Source organism: Sceloporus undulatus, chromosome 2 (assembly GCF_019175285.1).
Source record: "Sceloporus undulatus isolate JIND9_A2432 ecotype Alabama chromosome 2, SceUnd_v1.1, whole genome shotgun sequence".
In the NCBI taxonomy this organism is placed as follows: Eukaryota; Metazoa; Chordata; class Lepidosauria; order Squamata; family Phrynosomatidae; genus Sceloporus; species Sceloporus undulatus.
Window position 1 is genome coordinate 80,099,495 of NC_056523.1, and position 22,196 is coordinate 80,121,690.

Genomic DNA, 22,196 nt, shown 5'->3' on the forward strand with positions numbered 1-22,196 from the left:
TTTGTATACTCAACAGCCCAGCCATTAAAATCCAGGATATGCTCCCTCACTCCCTCTGAAAGTTGTTCAGGTCTGGGTTTTGGTGAATCCCCAGGACAATAACATTCTGTAACTCTGGGGCAACCAGACAAGAGTGAGGCAGTTTTCTCTGGTGGCAGATTTGAAGAGAAGTGACATTTCAAGGCAGCAACCAGTAGTTAGTTTTATTATTTTAAGTTACTATAAGAGGACCAGTTTCGATTTTCCCTTGTGTAGGCTTGCTATTTTAGATCATTCGGAGAGGCAATTACAATTGATATTATTCAAATAAACCATAAATAAATTATCAAAGATTATTCTCAAACTATCAAGAACAGTTCATAATCGACATTTAATTAGAAAACATGAAACAACCATTATCATCTACATACTGAGTACTTCCCTGTAAAACTGTTGTGTCATTCCCTGCCCTCCCCCCCCCGCCCCTTTAGCCAAATTTTATCGTAAACACATTTGCTCAGTCATTTCCATTGGTATGCACAGTGACATTGCCAGGGGACTGACAAAATGGTACCAGCAAATTGCTGTCATGGCTCCTTGGGAAATTTTCAGCGGAAGTCCATCCCTCTTTATGTCAGGGAATTAGCAGGGCTCTGTGGAAACCTGCTTAGAATTGGACACATGTTTAGGGCAGTATGGTCAACTTTGATAACTAAAAGTAGAAGTATTGCTAGTTTGGGGATAAAGACTACAGCAAACCAAAAAGCCATTTCCACCACTGAAGTCAATGGAGTTCTCAAAACTGAGATGGGAAACAAGGGCCTCATTCCCACTACTTTTAAACTGGTTTGCAAACTGGTTTGAAGTGGTTAAAATCATACTTGAGTCAAATCGCTGAAGCGGTTGGGGGCATGTGCTAGACCAATATTAACACACTTCTTTTTGATGCTCATTTTTTCCATGTCTTTTGCAATAAATCAATTCAGCGCAAGTATGAAACAGGATTAGGGTTGCCATTAGTCCGGACCTGCAAACCGGGACAAATGTAGGACAAAATTTTCAAATGTAGGACCTTTGGGGGGGTCCTACATTTGAAAAAAGCCTCGCTTAGGGGAGGATTCCTTCTCTTGCCTGGGCTCCGTTGGAAGCAGCCCAGGCGGACAGGAATCCGCCCCCAGGGAGGCTTTCTTTTCCCCTTGGGCTCCGTTTTTGCCAACGGAGCCCAGGGGGAAAGAATCCTCGCTGAGGGGAGGATTCCTCCTCTGCCTGGGCTCCGTTGTGGAAGCAGCCCCAGGGGAGAAGGAATCGCCCCCAGGGAGGCTTTCTTTTCCCCCGGGCTCCGTTTTTGCCAACGGAGCCCAGGGGGAAAAGAATCCTCGCTGAGGGGAGGATTCCTTCTCCGCTTGGGCTCCATTCTCACCAAGGACGAGCCCAAGCGGAGAAGGACACTCCCCTCAGGGAGGCTTTTTTCCCCCCGCCTGGGCTCTGTTTTTGCCGGCGGAGCTCAGGCAGGGAAAGAAGTTGGCCTCGGCAGGCGAGGCTTCTTCCCTCCCTCGGCTCCAGCGGAGCCAAAGAGGGGAGAGGAAGCCCCCCGCCAAAGGGAGAGGCCTATCTCTCTTTCCCCCGCCACTGCTGTTGCACACTTTGCAACAAAGCCCGGGGGCGGGGGAAATCCCGGGGGCGGAGCCAACCCGGGGCAGGACCGTGCGGACCCACCCAAAACCGGGAAAGTCCCGCCCACAGGCGGGATATGGCAAGCCTAAACAGGATGCAGATCAGAATCAATTTTTTTAATAACATGATCTGATGATCATCCAATGAAGAAGGTCCCTTTGGAATCAAATAAATGGTCAATGTGGATGATAAGTGGGTTATTTTACCACAAAAAAATGTGATCAGGGCAAATGCAGTGTGAACCACACTCCACTGCCAAATCGATCCATTGATTTAGACCACTGACTGATTTATTTGTAAGTGGGAATGAGGCCAAGGATCACTGGAGTGGAAGACAGGACTCACAACCCAAGGTCCATCGGCTTTCTGAATTGTTCTGGGAAACACAGTTTAAGGATATTGACACATTGGGACATAAGGGCAACTAGAAGGTAAAAACTCTGGAAACCAAGCTCTATTAGAAATTGCTTAGAGAGCTGGGTATATTTAACTTGGAGATTAGAAAATTTTGAGAGGTGATTTGATACCTATATTGGAATACCTGTAGGGATGTCAGGTAGAGGATGGAGTGGAATTGATTTCTCCTGCTCCAGAGATGAGAACACAAACCAGTGGATTCAAATTACAAGGGAAAAATACTCCAAATAAACATTACGAAAACCATCTTGACTGTGAGCTCTTTGACAACAGAATAGACTGGCCTTGAGGATGATACACTTACCTTCTTTGGAGGTTTTTAAACTGTTTGGATGCCCATCTTTAGGGAGTGCTTTAATGGCAGGTGGTTGGCCTAAATGGTCCTTATAGTTGCTTCCAAGACTGTATTACTATGAACTGACAACCAGGTGGATTTCTTTGTGCCAAACTGCACATGTTTTTTCCTAATAGGAGCCATGAGGAGAGCTGGGAGCTAATCAAAACTGGAACCACATGGCACACAAGGAAGAGAATTAACTCATCATCCACATATCGCAAACCCAATGACTTTCTTCACCACCAAACATTTGCTCCAGACAGGAAGCTGATGAAGGCATTGCACATGCTAGTGCAGATGTGTTCTACTTATTTTATGTCCAAAGCGGGACCTTCACTCTGAAATTAAGCTTACTATTAGCACACAGAACCACCTGGAGTTCTACTTGCTAATGATGACAAAGGAGCCACACACAACTTCTCTCCTCCATGCAGTGTGTCCAGAGGAGGGTGACCAAAATGGTTAAGGGTCTGGAAACTATACCCTTATGAGGAGAGACTTAGGGAGCTGGGTATGTTTAGCCTGGAGAAGAGAAGGTTACGAGGTGACATTATAGCCTTATGGATGGAGCAAGCTTGTTTTCTGCTGCTCCAGAGAATAGGACCCAGATCAATAGAGGGAAGCTACAGGAAAAAGGATTCCATATCAACATTAGGAGGAACTTCCTGACAGTAACAGCTGCTCAACAGAGGAATATGTTTTCTCAGAGAGCGGTGGAGTCTCCTTCTTTGGAGGTTTTTATACAGAGGCTGTATGGCTTTCTGTCAGGGGTGCTTTGTTTGGGATTTCCTGCACGGCAAGGGGGTTGGACTAGATGGCCCTTGAGGTCTCTTCTAACTCTATGATTTTATGAATGTCAGAATTTAGTCTCAGCCTTGGATATATATTTGACCAAACACATTCATTCCACCCATGCCTTTGCTCTTATCCTGACTTATGTTGTCAGGAAAGGCATGTTGTGATTTTCTTCTGAACACAGCTGAAGCCCAGCTGCCCCCTCCTCCTCCCTAGCCATGAACTCCCACAGTTGTTACCTTTTGACTATAATTCTCCCCTCAATTCCAGCTGCTAAATCACATTAAAGAGGCTAAAAATACACTAAACACTCCCTTGATGTGACAGCTTTGCTTTACATGGGAAAGTAATTGCCACAGGGATCATGAGCTGGAGGAGAGGCATTGACTAGATGCTGGCAATGAGAACCTTGGCCCTGGGAATCAAAAATGTGGGGGAATGGAAATATGTAGTCCTGACAAGAAGGAATGCTAGAGCTTTACTGGAGCATGTAGGCAATGATATGGAATTAGATATGGAATGAAATTAGAGGGTAGGGGGGTACTTTGATTACCTGGCTTGATTATTGTCCTTTGCAGCTACCCAAATGTGAGACATTCTTTGTACCAGAGCAAACAGCATCAGCAGTTCCAAAAACCAAGACAGACAAAATCAACCAAGTTATGAAGGGCCTGGCAGTGAAGTTACAGAATCTCTATTGAAGTCATAATGGATATCCAAATGCATCTGAGAACTACGCTCACGTCTATGAAAGCTCATGTTACCAACTTCTGTCTTTCACTTAATCTCAAAGGTGCTGCAAGATCCTTTTGCATACTGATTTTCCAGCCTAATATATGTATATCTTTGGAAATCCAGTAGGGACCTGTGCCTAGGAAGTACGATTTTGTTTGGACAATAATTCTCAGAAAAACTGGTTACCCAGGACGGGAGATTCTAGATCTTGTGGCCTAAAACTTATTTTCCCAGACTTTGCTAGAACCCATTTCAGTGCAGATTATTCAAAGCTTGCACAGTACATAAGACAAAATTTGATTGCAAAATATTACACACTCCCTTCTTCTTTAAACACATATTAGTATAAGGTTAGAGTTTTATATTTTAGATTTTTTGTTGGAAAACACAGGGCACTGATAAAGTCCTTGGAATACTTACTACTTTTACAGATATACAAACAGAGCATAGTGGGAGAAAGTAAAGTCTTGCAGCAGGTAGACATTCGGTCTCTTGCCTCAGATTCCAATTAATACCAATTAATGATATTGTTTTTTGTGGGTTTTTCGGGCTATATGGCCATGTTCTAGAAGAGTTTCTTCCTGACGTTTTGCCAGCATCTGTGGCTGGCATCTTCAGAATGTGGGCAGAGTCACGGCGTAGTGTCAGCATACTGTGACCCCGCCCCATGGCACCATTTTGGCATGTGCCTGTTTACACAGCACTCACCATGCTGATGCCACTGTGGCGCAGCACCCAAACACCTATATGACGTCCCTTCCAAGATGCTGAAAATATGCTGCTTTTCATAGCTTCTTTTTGTGTCCTTTGGAGGCCGCAGCATGCAATCCAGGGTGAAAAGGGGTGGCTCCATGCCACCTATCTGTATAGCTCCATATATAGCTTTTTGTGTAAAAGAGATCTGGTGCTACAATAAACTGCAATTTCCTGAATTCCCTAACAGTTAAAGCAGTGTCAAACTGCATTACCTCCAGTGTGGATGCAGCCTCGGTGTATAGCTTATGTTACCAGCTTCTTTCAATTAATCTCAAAAGTGTTACAAGATCTCTTTGCATATTGGTAAATCCCTGCAATTCTCTTCCAAAGGCATAGTGGAAGAAGCAATCCCATCACCAGTACTGAGACATGATTCACTTGGTGGTCCAGTTGGCTTCAGTTGTCAAGTGCACAAGTGTGCTACTCTTTTCCTGCGGAAGTGAAAAATACCTTTGAGCAGTTCTAGGTTGAGAGGGGCAGGGGAGTACTTAAAATTGCAGGAGTCATTCACAGGGGAAAATCTGCAGGCAAGGGGAAGTTAACACACTCCTTTCTTAGGCCTCACTTTACCCTTACAACACCCATAATATGAGGGCAGGAACTCCATGAGGCTCTCACAACATCTAATTTGCCTCTCTGTGTATTTTTAAGATATGATGGATAATGGAGGAGGCTGAGATTATACAGACTGACTGTTCTATGGTTCCCTGTTTTTGTCACATAAAGATGATAGTGATTCTGAGGCCAGAGGGACCTTGGAGATAAATGAATGTTTCTAACACAAAAGTACCAATTTCTCCCAAGGCACAGAGTTACAATTATTCCTGGGAACTGCATAATACTTGCTTTCTTCCTTGTCTCATCTTTCAGGATGGTTATTGGGAGCACAATGCCTTGCAGCTTGATTCTCTTTAAGGGGTTCATTCCAGGACAGGTTATTGAGTAATGGTTACTCATGGGTATGTTATGTTGTGCAAACAAACATGATGTCTCCTTCCAGACACAGGGCCAACTGTGTGGAAATGTTCCCAAGTCTGTCTAAATCAATGTTTGTTTCTAAGTTTTCAGTTTGAAAGCTACTCTCCCCTCATTGCACACTGATGGTCAGGAGTACTGAGGTTAGCTGTCCCTACCATTATGCAGCCCTCTCAGGCAGCAGATGTTAAGAGGAACTGAATGGATGGAGTTGTTAGACCAGCTCTGTGCCCTGTAAATGTCTCTACTGCCCTCAGATTCAATAGCATTTAGTTTTTGACATTGCTGTTTTAAACATGAATTCTAGAATTGTTTTAAAACTGCTTTTAGGCGTTTTTAAAGGGTTTTTAAAATAGTATTTTAATATGTTTTTAAAATGTTTTTACCTTTTTGTTTTAATCTGTTTTTATTTGTTCATCATCTTGGGAATCATTGTGGGCTCGGAGGCAATACAGAAATACTTTAAATAAATAAATTCTATCACCTGGTTAGCTTTTATATATGGAATCATATAGGTGTGAGTTTGGGGGACGCCATCTTCCCCTTTTCCTCAGGTGGCAAAATATTTTAAGCCATTTCTGGAGCACCACCTTTCTTTCTCATGCAACAATGCATCTGCAGTTCGTACTGCACTAGACAGTCTTGCCTGATCTTGGGGGAAAATAACTTTTGGGACTACAATGTCTGTAGCTATACTGGATGGGAAATAGCAGTCCAAAATCTTTAATTTTTCCAAGCTCCCCTTCTGCTTCAACTCAGGGCCTCAGAACTGTTTCTGGCAGGCAAGTTGTTATTAATAACATTTTGCATCTTTGCAGGTACTAGGAGGAGGAGGACAAATTACTGTCCCTATCCATTATAACTCAAACAACCTTAAGTATGAAGACTCTTGTAAGTACAATACAGTACATACGTAAAAGTGTTCACTGTGTGTTCAGTGTAATTTACTCCCAGGTAATTACACACAGGATAGATTTGTAGGCAGTTTCTATTATTCCTCAGAGGGCTCAGTGCTTGATCCTTTGATATGCTTCTGATTGATCATTCAGGTAAACTACACAGGCGTCTGGATAGTCCAATTTTACCAGATTATTTCGAGTGGGGGGGACGACTCAGACCTGCCTAGCCTAGTTGAAGAGAAGGTAGGAACCAACTTCCCTGCCCTTCCCAAATCCTCATGCTGTCCCAAGCATGTAGGAACGCAGAAAACATTCAGGGGCCAGCCACTGCACAGATTAAACTGCTACAGACAGGGACAGTCTGCTTCTATGCAATTAACCCTTAGCGGAACTGTTGTTCTGTGGCTGCTCAGACCTGCCAGGACTTGCCAAGCACATCACTCCACAGCTAACACAACAGTACCTTGATATGCATCACTGTTGTGAGCCAGATTGTGAAACCTGCTGAAGCCAATAACAGGAAATAGAATTGGCTAAAGATGAAAGAGTTTGGCTGTATGATGAAGCATCCCAAATTCCTAGCCGTGTGCATGTCAGAGTCTGGAAAGCTGCTTGGAATTCCAGCTCTCTGGCTCTCTGATGTAATATCTCTCCCTGGCACTGCTCAAGCTGCAGTGCTATTCTGAGCCATTAAAGGCTCAGAATAATGCCACTGCAGGGGGCTTCCTGCAGGATTCTTCTTCATTTCTAAAGACTATTCATTCAGCACAAAGCTGAACACTCTCCCTGCAGACCTACACTTCTCTGCAGCAGTTTTGGCCATGGAGAATCAGTGGGCGATTTCATAAGAGACCTGTAATCCTAATCAGCAGGGGCAGAATGTGGATTTCCTGAGAGATGTCAAGAAGCTCTTTAAAAAGCACTGATATTGCTATCAAAAAGGGGGGTTGGTGATGAGTGTGTAGCAAGAAGCAAAAAAGGCAGTGTGAAGTTGAAGGCTTTCATGGCCGGCATCCATAGTTTTTTCTGGGTTTTTTGGGCTATGTGGCCATGTTCTAGAAGAGTTTCTTCCTGATGTTTTGCCAGCATCTGTGGCTGGCATCTTCAGAGAATGCTTGCCTGGAAAGGACTTGGGTATATATATTGTGTGACCTGGAAAGGCAAGAGTGATTTGCATGTGTATTGTTCTGTTGCTAATGGCAGGTCTCAGGGTGGGAGGGTCTGCAAAAGAGGATTAGTGTCTGCTTGATAGTGTTCATTGGCGGGTTCTACACCACCCAAAATTACGTGCTCGGCATGTACTAGGGTTAGGAAGGGGCGTCCTTTCTGGATGCCCCTAACCCTAGTAGGCGCTGAGCACGTACAAAATGGCAGCACCCATTCTATATGGGCGCCGCCATTTTGACATAGCGGACGCTTAGCATCCGCACATCTCGGCACCATTATAATGCCGCAAGTGTGCCAATGGCGCTTTGCGGGGTCATAATGGTGCCGCAAAAAGAAGCCGCTTTTTGCAGCTTCTTTTTGCTGCACGGAGGAGTCGCGCGGTTTGTCCGCTGAGGCTCCTCTGTGCAGCAAATGAGGCCGCCGGCAGACCGCCCTTTTGGGCGGTCTGTAAAGCGCCATTGTCTGCTGGGAGATTTCTCATTTGCATTTGTCGAGTCTTTATCTTGCCATTTTTCAGGACTGGTAACCAAACCCTGTTTACTTTAAGGGTTTCTTCTTTCTGGTTGAAATTATCCAGATGTTTGTGGATTTCAATAGCTTCCCTGTGCATCCTGACATGGTAGTGGTTGGCATGGTCCAGAATTTCAGTGTTTTCAAACAGTATTTTATGCCCAGGATGGTTTGTGGCATGTTCTGCTACTGCTGATTTTTCTGGCTGGCCCAGTCAGTAGTGTCTCTCGTGTTTCTTGATTCTTGTCTGCACACTGCATTTGGTGGTCCCTATGTATACTTGTCCGCAGCTGCATGGTATGCGGTAAACTCCTGCGGCTGTGAGAGAGTCTCTCTGGTCCTTGGCTGAGTGAAGCATTTGCTGGATTTTCTTCATCAGTTTCAAGGTTTCTACTGAATCATTAAATTAGACAGGAAATGTATTTTAAAATGTTCAGATTATAATTTCAGCATCTCACATTAGAATAAACTACCAGCATTACTTTCTGTGTATATACTTCTTATTTAGGGAGTATTTCATGCATCTTTTGAAGTGGACTGTAGTTCATTAACTTTTGTTGTTAACTGCTCTCAGGTCTAGAATAAATTTATTACTTTTAGGGTGCTGCAATACCCATGGTTATCACATCAGACAGGCACCTTCAAACTATCCCAAATGAAAGAAAGGCAGAGATGGTCAGTACACTGCTGCAATTTTGAGAATTACTGCTGACATAACCAAGTGCAGTTTATGGCCTAGTCCTTTACTCAGATGTGAAATTATTGCATTCATAATGTATTCTTATTGTTCATTGAAACAATATCCTATACAAAGGCCTGTTACAGACTACCAAAATAAAGCTGCTTTGGGTCTCTTTGGAGGTATGCTATTTAAATGATGCATGGGTCTTAAGAATCCAGAAGTCATGCCAAAGCCACACTCCATTCCTAAGCACTGGAGTGCAGCTTTGGTGCAGCTTCCGGATTCTTAGGATGCATGCATCATTTAAACAGCATACCTCCAAAGAGACCCGAAGCAGCTTTATTTTGGCAGTCTGTAACTGGCCAAAGAGACAACTAGTAAACTTGGGAAATCTGGATGACTAAGAATAAAGCCAGTAAAACTGCAAAACAAAAGTGAATATACTGTATCAAATGGAAAGTACTGGGGATGAGGAAATCAAACACCTTGAGACTAAATGTTTTTTTCTGCCATGAACTTTCATAGCTACCAGTTCACTTATATCGATATACACGTGTAAAACCCAATATATGGAATATTTGGTGGGTAGTATCAGGACCAGAGATAGCTATTCAGCCTTCAAGCACACAAGAACTGCCAAAGTTGTAATTCCAAAAGACCTAATACCTCCAAGCATCCATCCTTGGGCAGACATACAACTAAACTGGGCTTGGCAAATCTTTTTGCTTCTCTGCCACTCCATTATGCAAAGGAGATATTACACAGTTAATGGCTCTGAGTCAGCCTTGCTCCCTCCTAGCCACATTCTGGGTTTTCTTACTTTCCGTCCCCTCCCCAGCTGTCACAGGCTCATGAAGCTGGGATGGGGGCGGGTTGTCAGGGAGCCTCCTGGCTGGGTGTGTTGGTTACATCTGGGAGGGATGCCAACAACACCACAGTTCAGTTCAAAACAGGAACCCAGGCAAGTCACCTTCTGCCTTAGCAATTACATACTGTGCTCCCAGCACATGCTCGACTACACTGACTGTGTTTTCCTCCAGCTACACATGGTATGTTCCAAACCTTCTCATTCTCAATATGCTCTCCTCAACCTTTCCTCAATACCATCCCTGCTGTATATTCCCAGGCATAGACATCAGTCCTGACTTTAAAAAATACTCTTGGTAAACATAGCAGTCCTAAACTTTACTCTTTTGAACTTCCTTTTCATCATATTGGGTTGCGTTGAAAGAGTAATGACCTTTTCCAGGCCCGCATTCTCAGTTAGTTTTCTCTAAAACTCCCACATACACATGTGCCTGTAGATCTTCCCAGGATCATTTCTGTAATACATTTTTGGCACCAAAACTCATTTTCAATGAAGTAGCCATGTTAATCCCTTGCAGCATAAAAAAGAGGGAGGGAGGGAGGGAAAAAAGGGAATGTGGCAGCACATTTAGGACTACGTGGTCGTTGTTTTTTGGAATGACCTTTCATGGATATAAACTCACTTCTTCTGATGCAGCACAGAGTGATATTAAAGCCTCAGTTTAAAAAGCACATTTATACAGTAGTGGGGGTGGGATACAGTGACATCCTAGTGGGAAATTGCTAAAAAATCACTTTCTACTACCCATTTCAGGCAAAACATCTATATTCTGGAAAATAGCCCACCACACCAACATTTCAGATAGCCATACATCAGGTTCATCAGCTAAAGAATAATAAATGGGAGTGATACAACAAGCAAGAAAAAAGAATCAGGACCAAAAAAGGAACCAGGACCAAACATTTGTATGCTAGAACATGCCCCCAAATGTCAACTGTCTAAGAATCCATGTCCAGATTGGCACAAGGAATGGTTCCTGTAGAATTTTTGTGGCTTTTTCACAGCCATCTAAAATTGTGCATGTGTTTTGGAAATAGACATGCAAGATACATTCCATATGTGAAGAAAAGAAGATTTTGCCCTGTCTGGTTCATCTCTTATCACACAAAGTATATTTGATATATTTGATTTGGTTCTGGGAGTTGTACAGTTAGCAATGCTTTCAATATTACCAGTAGTTCAGACCTGGCCTTGGATCTGTTTTCATGTAATTAAGAAGCAGAGCTATGAGCACAGGTTAAAGTGCAAGCTCATCTTCATGAGCATGATACTTACCAAATGATTACACTAAGCAGCTTTGGATTTATGAGGTCTGCTTATTGTATTGCTGAAGCCACTGACCAGGGACAATTGCAGAATGATGGAAGATGGTAGAGGAAAGCATAACCCAATGTAAAATGATGTTCATTCCCATCTGGGACATGGGCTCACTGGCTCAGCATGAAAGTATTTGTGTGTTTTACACACATCAGTGCAACAAAAAGGTGGGAGCAAGGGGAAAAGACAAGGAAAGAGTTGGAGGGTGTATGCACTTGGACCCATCATGCCATTTGGAGCAAGGGAGGGGATAGAGGGCCAGCATCATGATCCACCTGCCTTATTACATAACTCAACAGCAGGGGTGCAGGGCCTGGGATCCTTTCACACAGTTATAGTGCTATGATCCCACTTTAACTGCCATGGCAACATCCTATGGAATCCTGGAATTTACAGTTTAGGGAGGAGCATTTAAGATTTTCAGCCAGAGAGCTCCTCTGATTACTCTGACTAAACTACAAACCTCAGGATTCTGCAGGATGCAGCCATGGCAGTTAAAGTGGAATCATAGCACTAGAACTATGTAGTTCTAAACTTTGGAATGACCTGCCAGAGGAGATCCGTCTCATTACAACTCTTGATGCATTCAAGAGGGCTGTTAAAATGGATTAATTCTGGCAGGCACTTCCAGATTGATAAACGGGCCCCTAACTGTCCCATAACTGGGGTTGCTTCATTCTTCCCACAATTGCCTCATTTTAATGAACATTAATTTTAGATTAATTTTAGTAAATTTGATTGTGTTTTATGATGTTCTGTAGTTTTTAATTGGGGGTTAGGGATTATGTTAACTATGTTGATGTGATTTTATGATAGTTACCTGACTCGATCCTTTGGGCAGAGGCAGGCTATAAATACATTAATAATAATAATAATAATAATAATAATAATAATAATAATGTGGAAGGGTCCTTGGAAGGAAAAAAACAAACTTGAGGTGGCTTTAAGCCTTCCAGAAACTCCTGCAACAGTTTAAGTTCTGCTAAAGCTCCACATGTAGAATCATAAAATCATAAGTGTTGGAAGAGACCACCAAAAATCACCAGATGGAGACTCCACTACACTACGAGGGAGTGTGTTCCACTGTTGAATAGCTCTTACTGTCAGGAAATTCTTCCTAATGTTGAGGTGTCATCATATGTGTTCAAGTTGTTTGTTTGGGATGTAGGCTTCAGCTGGAAGAAGAGATGCAATTGTTGCAGTTACTGGGCACATTTTGCCACGTTCCCAGTTATCAAAAGTGGATCCCCAGCTCTGAGTTGCAGTATTACTTGGTTAGGTGAATTTTACCAGATTCTGGACTCATTTATCCCTGTGTCCACTTCCATAATCAGCCGGCTAAGAAATCTCTTCTTCTTTGCCTTTGTGATGTCACAAAGGCCTAACCCCTCATATCCACGTTTGGCTCTGAAATATCAGGGAGTAAGATACAGCTGACCTGGCTGGGAATCTGAAGTGATCTCTTAATGCGCAGGAGGGTAGTGCCATCATTACCCAGGCTATTCTGCCTGAGCCCTCCAGTCATTGCCTCCCATCAGAAGTGAAAATGCCCCTGTGCTCCCTAATCTAAGTTTGTACCTTCAGACATACTAGAAGATACTGCCCCATCACTAGATCTGAAGTCTGATTCTGCTACCAGTACAGATGAATCAAATTTTGTCCTTTGCCTCCAGGAGAAAAATGACTTGAGTTAGACCTGGTCTTCATTTGTGCAACCCCTTTCTACTAGTCCTGCTTCTCTGTTGGTGGATAGGATAAAAAGCTGCACCTGCTAAAATTCCCTCTTCCACACAATTGCTAAGAAGGGCTTGTCTTCGTGATTAAAATACTCCTCATTCCAATTGAATAGAATGCAATGTGGTCACATGCAATTCACAGTTTGTGTGTGCATGTGTGGACTCTTTAAACTCTGAGGAAAAAGACTTTGTGTTTTTTTACTGGTATATCCACGGAAATATGGAGAAATGAGCATTATTCCATTTGTGGCCATCATCTGCTTTGCACGGATTCAGATGGCTACACATTTTTGGCAGAGGTAGATGTGAATTTGTGCAGGAAAGAGAAGAGCATTAAGTGCCGACAGGAATATGTGAAAATCCACAGTAATTTGCATAATATCCTTACATGTAGATTAACCCTAAAAGAGCAGGGACGCTCTCCTCATGTCCCATGTGGCCAACCTGCACATGTATCCATTAACTTTGTCTCTTCCTATGTCTATCACTACTGCTTCCCATCTCATAATTGTACAGTTTGAGAGAAGTGGCTCTTCAATGAATTTAAATACACAGTTTTCAGGACTACAACAAACATACGCTTTCAAGCTTGACTGAATCGTGCCCCAAAAATATCTATGTGAGCCATGGAAAGGAGTGCAGATCAAAGACCAGAGCATCCTCTGTCTCTTCTCATTAGGGATGTCATTCCAGTGTCCATGTTTGTCAGTATCAATAACGTGCAGCAGAATGATAAACACTTCTAGGGAGGAGGCCTATCCTGCCTATATTTTGGACTGTACATGCATAAACATTTCCTGTTGTTTTGCATTCCTAAGAGGAAAAACAATGGTTGCCTTGTGGAGAGGGAGGAAGGAATCCCCATTTGGTGTTGTGTCCCTTTGTCCTTCTCCTCTTCCTCTTCTTTTTCTTCTTATTAACTGCCCTCAATGTAACTTTGACTTATGGCAACCATATGAATGACAGACCTTCAAGTCATCCTGTCATCAAGAACTCTGGTCAGGTCTTGCAAACTCAGGACTGTGGCTTCCTTGATGAAGTCTGCTACCTGTATTGCAGTCTTCCTCTTTTCCTACTGCACTCTATCTTGGCAAACATCATTGTCTTTTCTAGTGAGCTACACTTTCTTGCGATATGGCCAAAGTACAACAGTCTCTTATCAGTTTAGTCATGACTTCTAAGAAGAGCTCAGGCTTTCTTTGCTCTAGTCTAGGATCCATTTATTTCTCTTTTTGGCATTCCAGGGTATCTGCAGAGCTCTGCTGCATCACATTTCAAATGAGCTGATTCTGTTCCTAACAGCTTTCTTCAATGTACAACTTTACAGCCAATTGACTTTCAAAATTTTCCAACCAACTTTCCAAATTCGAAATGTTAATGGATAATGCTAACTTTGGTATTCAAAGATAAAGTTTTATACTTCTGGATATTATCTACAGTGCTTTATTTGTAACTGCCCTTCCAGGTCCCAGCCTTCTTATTTCTTGACTGCAGTCTTCATTCTGATTAATGACTAGGCCAAGATATGGAAAACCTTGCACCATTTCAATTAATTAATCACCTAAGTTAAAGTTATGTACTTCATCTGTGGCCTTTGTTTTCTTAATGTTCAGCTGTAAACCTGCTTTTGCACTTTCTTCCTTGACTTTCTTCGGTAATCATTCCAAGTCAAAGCTATTTTTCTGCTACTAGTATGGGGTCATCTGCATATCAAACTGTAAATGTCCCTTCCTCCTGTTTTTCTCCTTCAGAACCTAATTTACCTTTGCATATGATATGTTCACCATACACCTTAAATAGTGTGAAAAAACACAGCCTTGCCTCATCCCCTTACCAACTGGAAATCACTCATGTTCTGTCCTTCTGTTCTGGCCTCTTATCTCAAGTACAGGTTACACATTAGGACAATCCAATGTTGTGGTACACCCATTTCATTAAGAGCAATCCAAAGTTTTTCATGATCTACACAATCAGTCTATCGTTTGCTACAACAAATCAATTAAAGAGAGTCTTTGCACCCATCCCACACCTCCAGAGAGAATTAATTCTAGAATAATATGAGATTCTTCCTCAGTTTAGGTGGTGTGTTTAGTTCTAAGGTGTCTCGATGACAAGGGCTCATAAAGCATCACCAGTCTCTTTCTGCCATGGTGCCACATAGCTGGGCAGAGAAACATCCACTGTCTTTCTTGCATATCCCTGTTACTATTAATGGACAACATAAATTCCACCCTAAGCTCAATACTTGATTGGTGTAATGTGATCTACATGAGATTGTCCTCTTAAACGTTCTTGGAAACTGCAGCTGGTACAGGATGTGGCCACCCACCTCTTAACAGGAGAACTGGGTTAATCTGTCTGTTTCATTTTCTCACACATTTGTATTTTTAAAAAATAAGTTAATTAAAATGTGTGTTCTTAGTAAATTATTTGTATTACTATTTTAAAAAACTGAATTAAATTCCATCCTATCTGCACTGGCTAGTTCATATCATACAATGGGTACAGCTATTTCCAGCATGGAGACAATGGTGTTGTACTTGCCTGCCCTATGGCTCCTCAAAATAAAGAGTTGGTTACAACACAATAAAATTAAATGGAATAAAATAATAAAAAATAGATGTCAGCTTCAAACTCAGCATTATATGCATGATCAAATGCACATGGATTCATGGATTCAGTCCTAGACTTTAGGAGCTAAATATTAAAAACTCCAGTTTGGATGAGCAAACATGTCACATAGTTTTTGTGGGTTTTTTGGGCTACGTGGCCATGTTCTAGAAGAAAACTCTTTTAGAAAATGGCCACATAACCCAAAAAAACCACAAAAAACTATGGATGCAGGCCATGAAAGCCTTCGACTTCACAAACATGTCATGATCACTTTCTTTTATATTCAGCTGTGTAAATCCTCAAATTCTTTGTATCTTATTTGTGAAAAAGAAAGGTATAGATCAAGTAAGTTACTATTTAAAAAATGAACTGAATTAAACTATGAATAGGATGTTGTGAAGAAGTGTGTTATCTATAGCTTGCATACTGCTGGCAATCCCTCACATCCTAAAACTGCAAGCCAAGCACTTTGTTGAAACAGCCTCCTTTTTGAAGTGCCACCTTTCTCTCATTGTTTTCTAGTGAAAATTAATGAGACAGAGGTAATTCATGCCCACTACTGGTACTTAAGGAACCTATGCCCCATGACTATATTGCAAAGTCAAACTCTCAGGTAATTCTGCACAATGCCATTGATTCGTCCAGTGATTTCAGAGGGAATTTAGACATACAGTCAGCACTCTGTATCCATGGGTTCTTTATCCATGGATTCAAGCATCCACAACTTGAAAGTATTTCAGAACTATATATATATATATATATATATTCCAAAAAGCAAGCCTTAATTTTGCCGTTTTATTCAAGGGACACCATTTTACTGTGCCACTGTATTTAATGGGACCTGAGCATCCACAGATTTTGGTCTCCATGGGGTGGTGGTCCGTCCTGTAACCAAACCCCAGCAGATACCAAGGGCCCATAAAGAATACAGTATAGTACAGGGACAAAAATAATGTAATGAGTTGTAGGAAAAATCATATTGACAGTGATTGTCTTCTTTTACTGCAATTAAGTAAAGAAGGAAGGTGTTAAATTAATTCCTTTTGCAACGTTGTTCCCAGTTTAGTAGCCAGGAAAGGAAGGTACAGGAAACCAAGTTTAGTAAGGTGGAATCACAAGTGTGCTTTCCTTCTTGTTGTTGTTTGTGCCTTCAAGTCGTTTCTGACTTACGGAGTCCCTATTAAGGGGATCATGGCTGCATCCACACTGCAGAAATAATCCAGTTTGACACCACTTTGACTGCCATGGCCCAAGGCTAGGGAACTTTGATTATGGTAGTTTTGTGATGCATTTAGCCTTCTTTGTCAGAGAGCTCTGGTGCCACAATGACCAACAATTACAAGAATTCTCTAGCACTGAGCTATGACAGTTAAAGTGGTGTCAAACTGGGTTATTTCTGCAGTGTGGATGAAGCCTGTATCACGGGTTTTCCTGAGACTGAGAGCATGTGATTTGCCCAAGCTCAATTCTTGGTCTCCAGAATCGTAGTCCAACGCTCAAACCACTTTCTTTACCAGAACAAAAAGAGAATATAACATCCAGGATTTAACAGTTCCTGTGCACAAGGGTCATTTGGGCACCTTTTTTGTGCCTTTTGCCCTCCAGGTTTCTAATTGTGGAGCAAGCTTGTTGTTTTCCTTATAACTCCATCCAGAGAGAGAGAGAGAGAGAGGGAGAGAGGATGCTCACCTACAAAGTATTCAATGGAGAAGTTGCACAGATCGTTCACACTGGTTTAGAGATTCATCTGGAATTTGAGCGCCTCCTAGAGAACTAGAGAAACTGCAAACTCCGTTTTCACACAACCTTGAGCCCCTGGCAAGCAGCCAGGAAGGAGGAGATCGTCATGCCTATTTTTCTTCAGACACAGTTTCTCTCAGGCTGCATCCGCACCGCAGGAATAATCTGGTTTGAACCCACTTTACCTGCCATCATGGCTCAATACTATGGAGTTCTGGGAACTATCATTTGTTGTGGCGCCAGAGCTGAGCTTTGTCTGATGAAGAACCCACATGTGTTTGGTGAGTTTTGGTTAATAAAGGTATCCCTGTTTTGTGGATTCGAGGTGTTGTTGTACTTTGCCATATCTATGGCCAATATATCTACTTGCCATATCTATGGCCAACCCCTGAATAAGTTTCCTGGATGTGAAGATACCAGCCTCTGAGGGACAGTGTGGTCTAGTGGTTTGAGCACTGGACTACGACTATAGAGAGGCTGGAATCCATGCTCAGCCATGAAACCGACTGGGTGATTTCAGGCAAGTCACACTCTCTCGGCCTCATGATAGGATCACCATAATCGGAAATGCTTTGAAAGCAAACAACAACAACCACCACCCCCAGCCACTAGATCAGTGATTCCCAACCTTTGGTCCTCCAAGTGTTTTGGACTTCAGCTCCCAGAAGCCACAGCCAGCTTGGCCAACAGTCAGGAATTCTGGGAGCTGGAGTCCAAAACATCTGGAGGGCCAAATTTTGGGAACCACTGCTCTGGATACAAAGGAGGGCCTGCTCGCACAGGTTGACTAGAGGCCCTCCTTTTCCAGGACACGTCCTACATTCTGTCCAGGAGGAATTCCCCAAATGTCCTGAGCATGACTGAGAAGCATGGGTTTATCCTTCTATCAGCATTTTAACTTTGCCTTTGGTCATGTCCCTACATTTTGCGGCGCCTTCTCCTCTTCGGAGGCGAGGAGGACATCTGCCACCCTCTGCTTCCGCCACCCTCCATGCAGCGCTCCAGTTCCACGTGCCCAGCCCAGTTTCCAGCGCCACGCCCACCAGCTTAGTCCCCGCCTCGATCAGTAATAAAGATTCGGAGGGGGCGGGGTCTTGATGGAACGTGGGCGGGGGCTAACGGTGGCCCCGCCCACCCTATTGTCTTCTGCAGAAGGACCTGAGTTCTCTAGAATGGGAAGGCGAGGCGTTCTTCCTGCCAGGGGCGCCCTTGAGGTCCAGGCATAGAGTCAGATGGAGAGAGACCCCAACCAGGGGGGCACAAAGGCCACAGCAGGGTAAACGGTGCTCTCTCTGGACATGCATTTCAACAAAGGCCCGGGGTGACCACGTGCGTCCTCCTTTTTCCGGACGCGTCCTCCATTTCAGCCTTCCGCCCAGGAGGATTCTCAAATGTTCTCCATTGAGAGCATCACTCAGCAGCATAGATTTATATTTAGATTAAGTGTTTTTTAGCTTTTATTTGGCCATTTCCCCTTGGATGTCCTACAGTTTGTGATGCCTGTCCTCCTTTGAAGTTGGTCACCCTCAGAGGAATGGCAGTTATGAACATCATTTACACAGCACCCCTTCCTCTGAGGACGTGGTTGTTGTTGTGTGCCTTCAAGTTGTTTCTGACTTATGGCGATCATAAAGCGGGTTTTCTTGGCAAGATTTCTTCAGAGGAGGCTTGCCGTTGCCTTCCTGAGGCTGAGAGAGTGTGACTTGCCCAAGGTCACCCAGTAGGTTTACATGGCCAAGCTGGGCATCAAACCCTGGTCTCCAGAGTCGTAGCCCAACACTCAAACTACTATGCCACACTGGCTTTCTCAATCCAAAACTATGCTTCCTCTTTCCCTCTCATTTCGACCATCATCTGATGATGAAGGCTACTTCAGTTCTTCAGGGTATCAATAAATAGTAGGAGAGAAAGAAGGAAGACATAGCCAAGAGCCTATGTAGCGCAAACATTGCCATGTGATTTTAGAACCACTATATAAACTGATATATATTGGGCTTAACTGGCTTTGTTTTCCTGATCCTATGCTCAAAATAGCAAAGTTTTCTTGAAATAAAGGTCCAAAACACACTGCAGAAATAACCCAGTTTGAAATCAGTTCAACTGCCCTGGCTCAGTGTTAGGGAATTCTGGGAAATGTCGTTTTATGAGACACTTAGCCTTCTCTGTCAGACAGCTCTGGTGCCACAGTAAACTAAAATTCCCAGGATTCCCTAGCACTGAGCCAAGGCAGTTAAAGTGGTCTCAAACTGGATTATTTCTGCAGTGTTTTGGACCAGAGTTGCCTGGCTTTTAGACAATTTCATGTTGGGGGTGCTTTGATTGTGAGTTCCTGCATGGATGGCCGTTTTGGACTGGACCGGATGGCTCTTATGGTCTCTTCTAACTCTGATTCTATGAATTTATTTCCTTACCCAGCTGTCCTCCTCTCCTACAGAATAATACTAGTCCAGCTGCTGGCGTCCATCAGATACTGTATTACATCAGGTATTCCCTCCTTCTTGCAACCCAACAGTAACAGTGGCATTTTTTCTCTTTGCAGGCTGAAGGAAGCCTCAGAAAAAGAGCAGCCATGGTACCCTACCCACTTGCACCTGGTTGTCCTGCAGGCCTGCTGCCTGCGTCCCAAGAGCACCACGGGCACCAGCAACCCCTATGTTGTGATTCAGCTACAGAAGCAAAGATTTCGGACCTCTGTGGCCCACCACAACCTAAATCCCGAATGGCACGAGGAGTGTACATTGCAGTTACCGACCGTGCTGGATGACTCAGAAGAGCATGGCCTCGTTCTCACCGTCATGCACAATTCCGTACATCACTTCAACCAGTTCCTGGGCAGAGTCTGCCTGCCTCTTGCCCAGCTCTTTCTGGACAAAACCAAGAGGAAAAACGAGTAAGCACAGCGAGTTGGCCAACCAGCCATCCCCACAGCCGTTTTGTAGAGTTAGGTGGCATCAGGCAAGGAATCTAAGAAGACAGTTTGGAGGTGATGGCCCTGGGTTTTTCCTGATTTAGCAAAGTAGACAATACCATCAGCAGGAAAAAATAGATAAACAGTAGATAAACAGATGCACCGTTGTACAACCAGAAGCCACAGTAGACATACCATGCCCACATAAAGATCTTTTAATAAAGGTCCAAAACACACCACAGAAATCATCTAGTTCGACACAACTTAAACGTCCTTGGCTCAGTGCTAGGGAATCCTGGCAACTGTAGTTTGTTGTGGCACCAGAGCGCTCTGACAGAGAAAGCTAAATATCTCACAAAACTACAGTCCCCAGGATTCCCTAGCATCGAGCCAGGGCAGTTAAAGCAGTCACAATATTTCTGCAGTGTGTTTTGGATCAAAGAAAGCCATTTCTAAATCAACATAATTGTTCCCTTAAATATTGCACACCCCTTAATGGCTGGCATAAATGTGCCTACTTCTAGCCAGCAGCATCACTGGGGTTGTGTGGGACACACCGCGTGACATCCTAAGGGTGTGTGTGACATTACCGTTCCCCAGACATCTGCCTTTGGGAAGAAACAAGCTCTGCTGTTCGATTGTGTCCCATTAACACCTGAAGATATGGTGTGAGTGGGGCGAGACTCAGTGGGAGGAGAAAAGAGAGGCCCCATGTTTTAAAACAAAATTTAAATTTAAAAAAACAAATCAATTGTATATTAAAAAAAAAACATTTTAATTTCCCCCCTAAAAACATCACATCTGATCAAATATTGACTTTAATCACGTGAAACTATGTACATATAAATATATTTAGGCTATGTGTATGATATTGTAATTTAAAGGTTTTAATTTTTCTAGTTGTTTATGTCACAATTATTACCATTACATTCAGTGATATACAGGAAATACATTTTTGAGACATTAGTCCACCCCCACCCCCCCACCCCCAATTATTAAGGATTCTGTATGGTCCGGTATGAGAGGAATTCAATGGGGAGGTGGCACTATAAGTTAGTGCACTGGGTGATGCCAGCCTTAGTGATACCAATGCTTCTGGTTGGGAATGAAAAACTGAAGGTGTGGGAAGGAAAAGAAGCAAGTGAGACAGTGGAGTTTATCACACGGGAGAAATCCCATACAAAAGTGGGATTTAAAAGGTAGAAAACCCCCTCAAAAGCAGTTTGATTTTTACACATGTTAAACTTATGTTAACCCAAATGGAAAGTAAACAAAAGCCACTCCTTTTTACTTTCAGGATTTTACAAAAGTAAAAAGGAGTGGCTTTTGTCTACTTTCTCTCCACTTTCTGTTTAGGTCAACATTAGTTTAATAATGATATCGTGAGAAAATCAACCCGCTTCTGCAGGTTTTCCCCCAATTTAAACTCCCATTTTTGCACAGGATTTCTCCCATGTGATAAACTCCAGCAAAAGTCAAGAGGCAGGCTTTTTATTTTCTGGCTATGCAGATGAGGCATCTTAATGAAAGATTTACTCCATTTCAATGCAGAGTCCATTTTTGTTGTATATATGTATTGTCTGTGTTTATGTGTTAATTGCTGAATAAAAATTATTTTATCTGGAATACCAATTCTCATCAGCTTTAGCCACATGGTCGGGGGGGATGATGGAAGTTGTAGACCAATAATATCGTGTTAGATTTCCTAGCCCTGTCCTGGCCCTGAGTGTGCCATCCACAATAGGGGACACTACATTATCTCTACAGGTGGTTTATGCTTCAGTCTCGACCTGGAAAGAAGGAAAAGATAAGAGGAAAGCTGCAGCTTGACATCCAGTTCTTACAAATCTCCTCACCAATCAGTGAGACAGCTATCAGTTCTCGTGGACCCAGGGCCTTCTTCAGCAGATTCTGTGGAAGCAAGAAGGGCAAGAGGTACAAGGTGTACAAAGAAACTCCATCTCAGTCAAGCAGCCTGGTATGTATTGCAGGCAGTTGCGATTAACCTTGATGTAGTTTTTACTATTTCTTAGATGTTGTAACCCACCTTGATTCCTTGAGAAAAGGCGGACTATAAATAAATGTTGC

General features: G+C 43.0%; 1 protein-coding gene across 1 annotated transcript in view; it reads left to right on the plus strand.

Moving 5' to 3' along the window:
* The first annotated feature begins 18,358 nt into the window (after nt 1-18,358).
* The window catches only part of LOC121922892 (rab11 family-interacting protein 2-like), a 7,285-nt gene continuing 3,447 nt past the window's right edge, over nt 18,359-22,196 (plus strand). Inside the window, exons 1-3 of the mRNA XM_042452820.1 lie at nt 18,359-18,476; nt 19,740-20,090; nt 21,876-22,086. Coding sequence (XP_042308754.1) covers nt 18,433-18,476; nt 19,740-20,090; nt 21,876-22,086 — 606 coding nt within the window. The 5' untranslated portion in view covers nt 18,359-18,432. The remainder of the gene's footprint in view (nt 18,477-19,739; nt 20,091-21,875; nt 22,087-22,196) is intronic.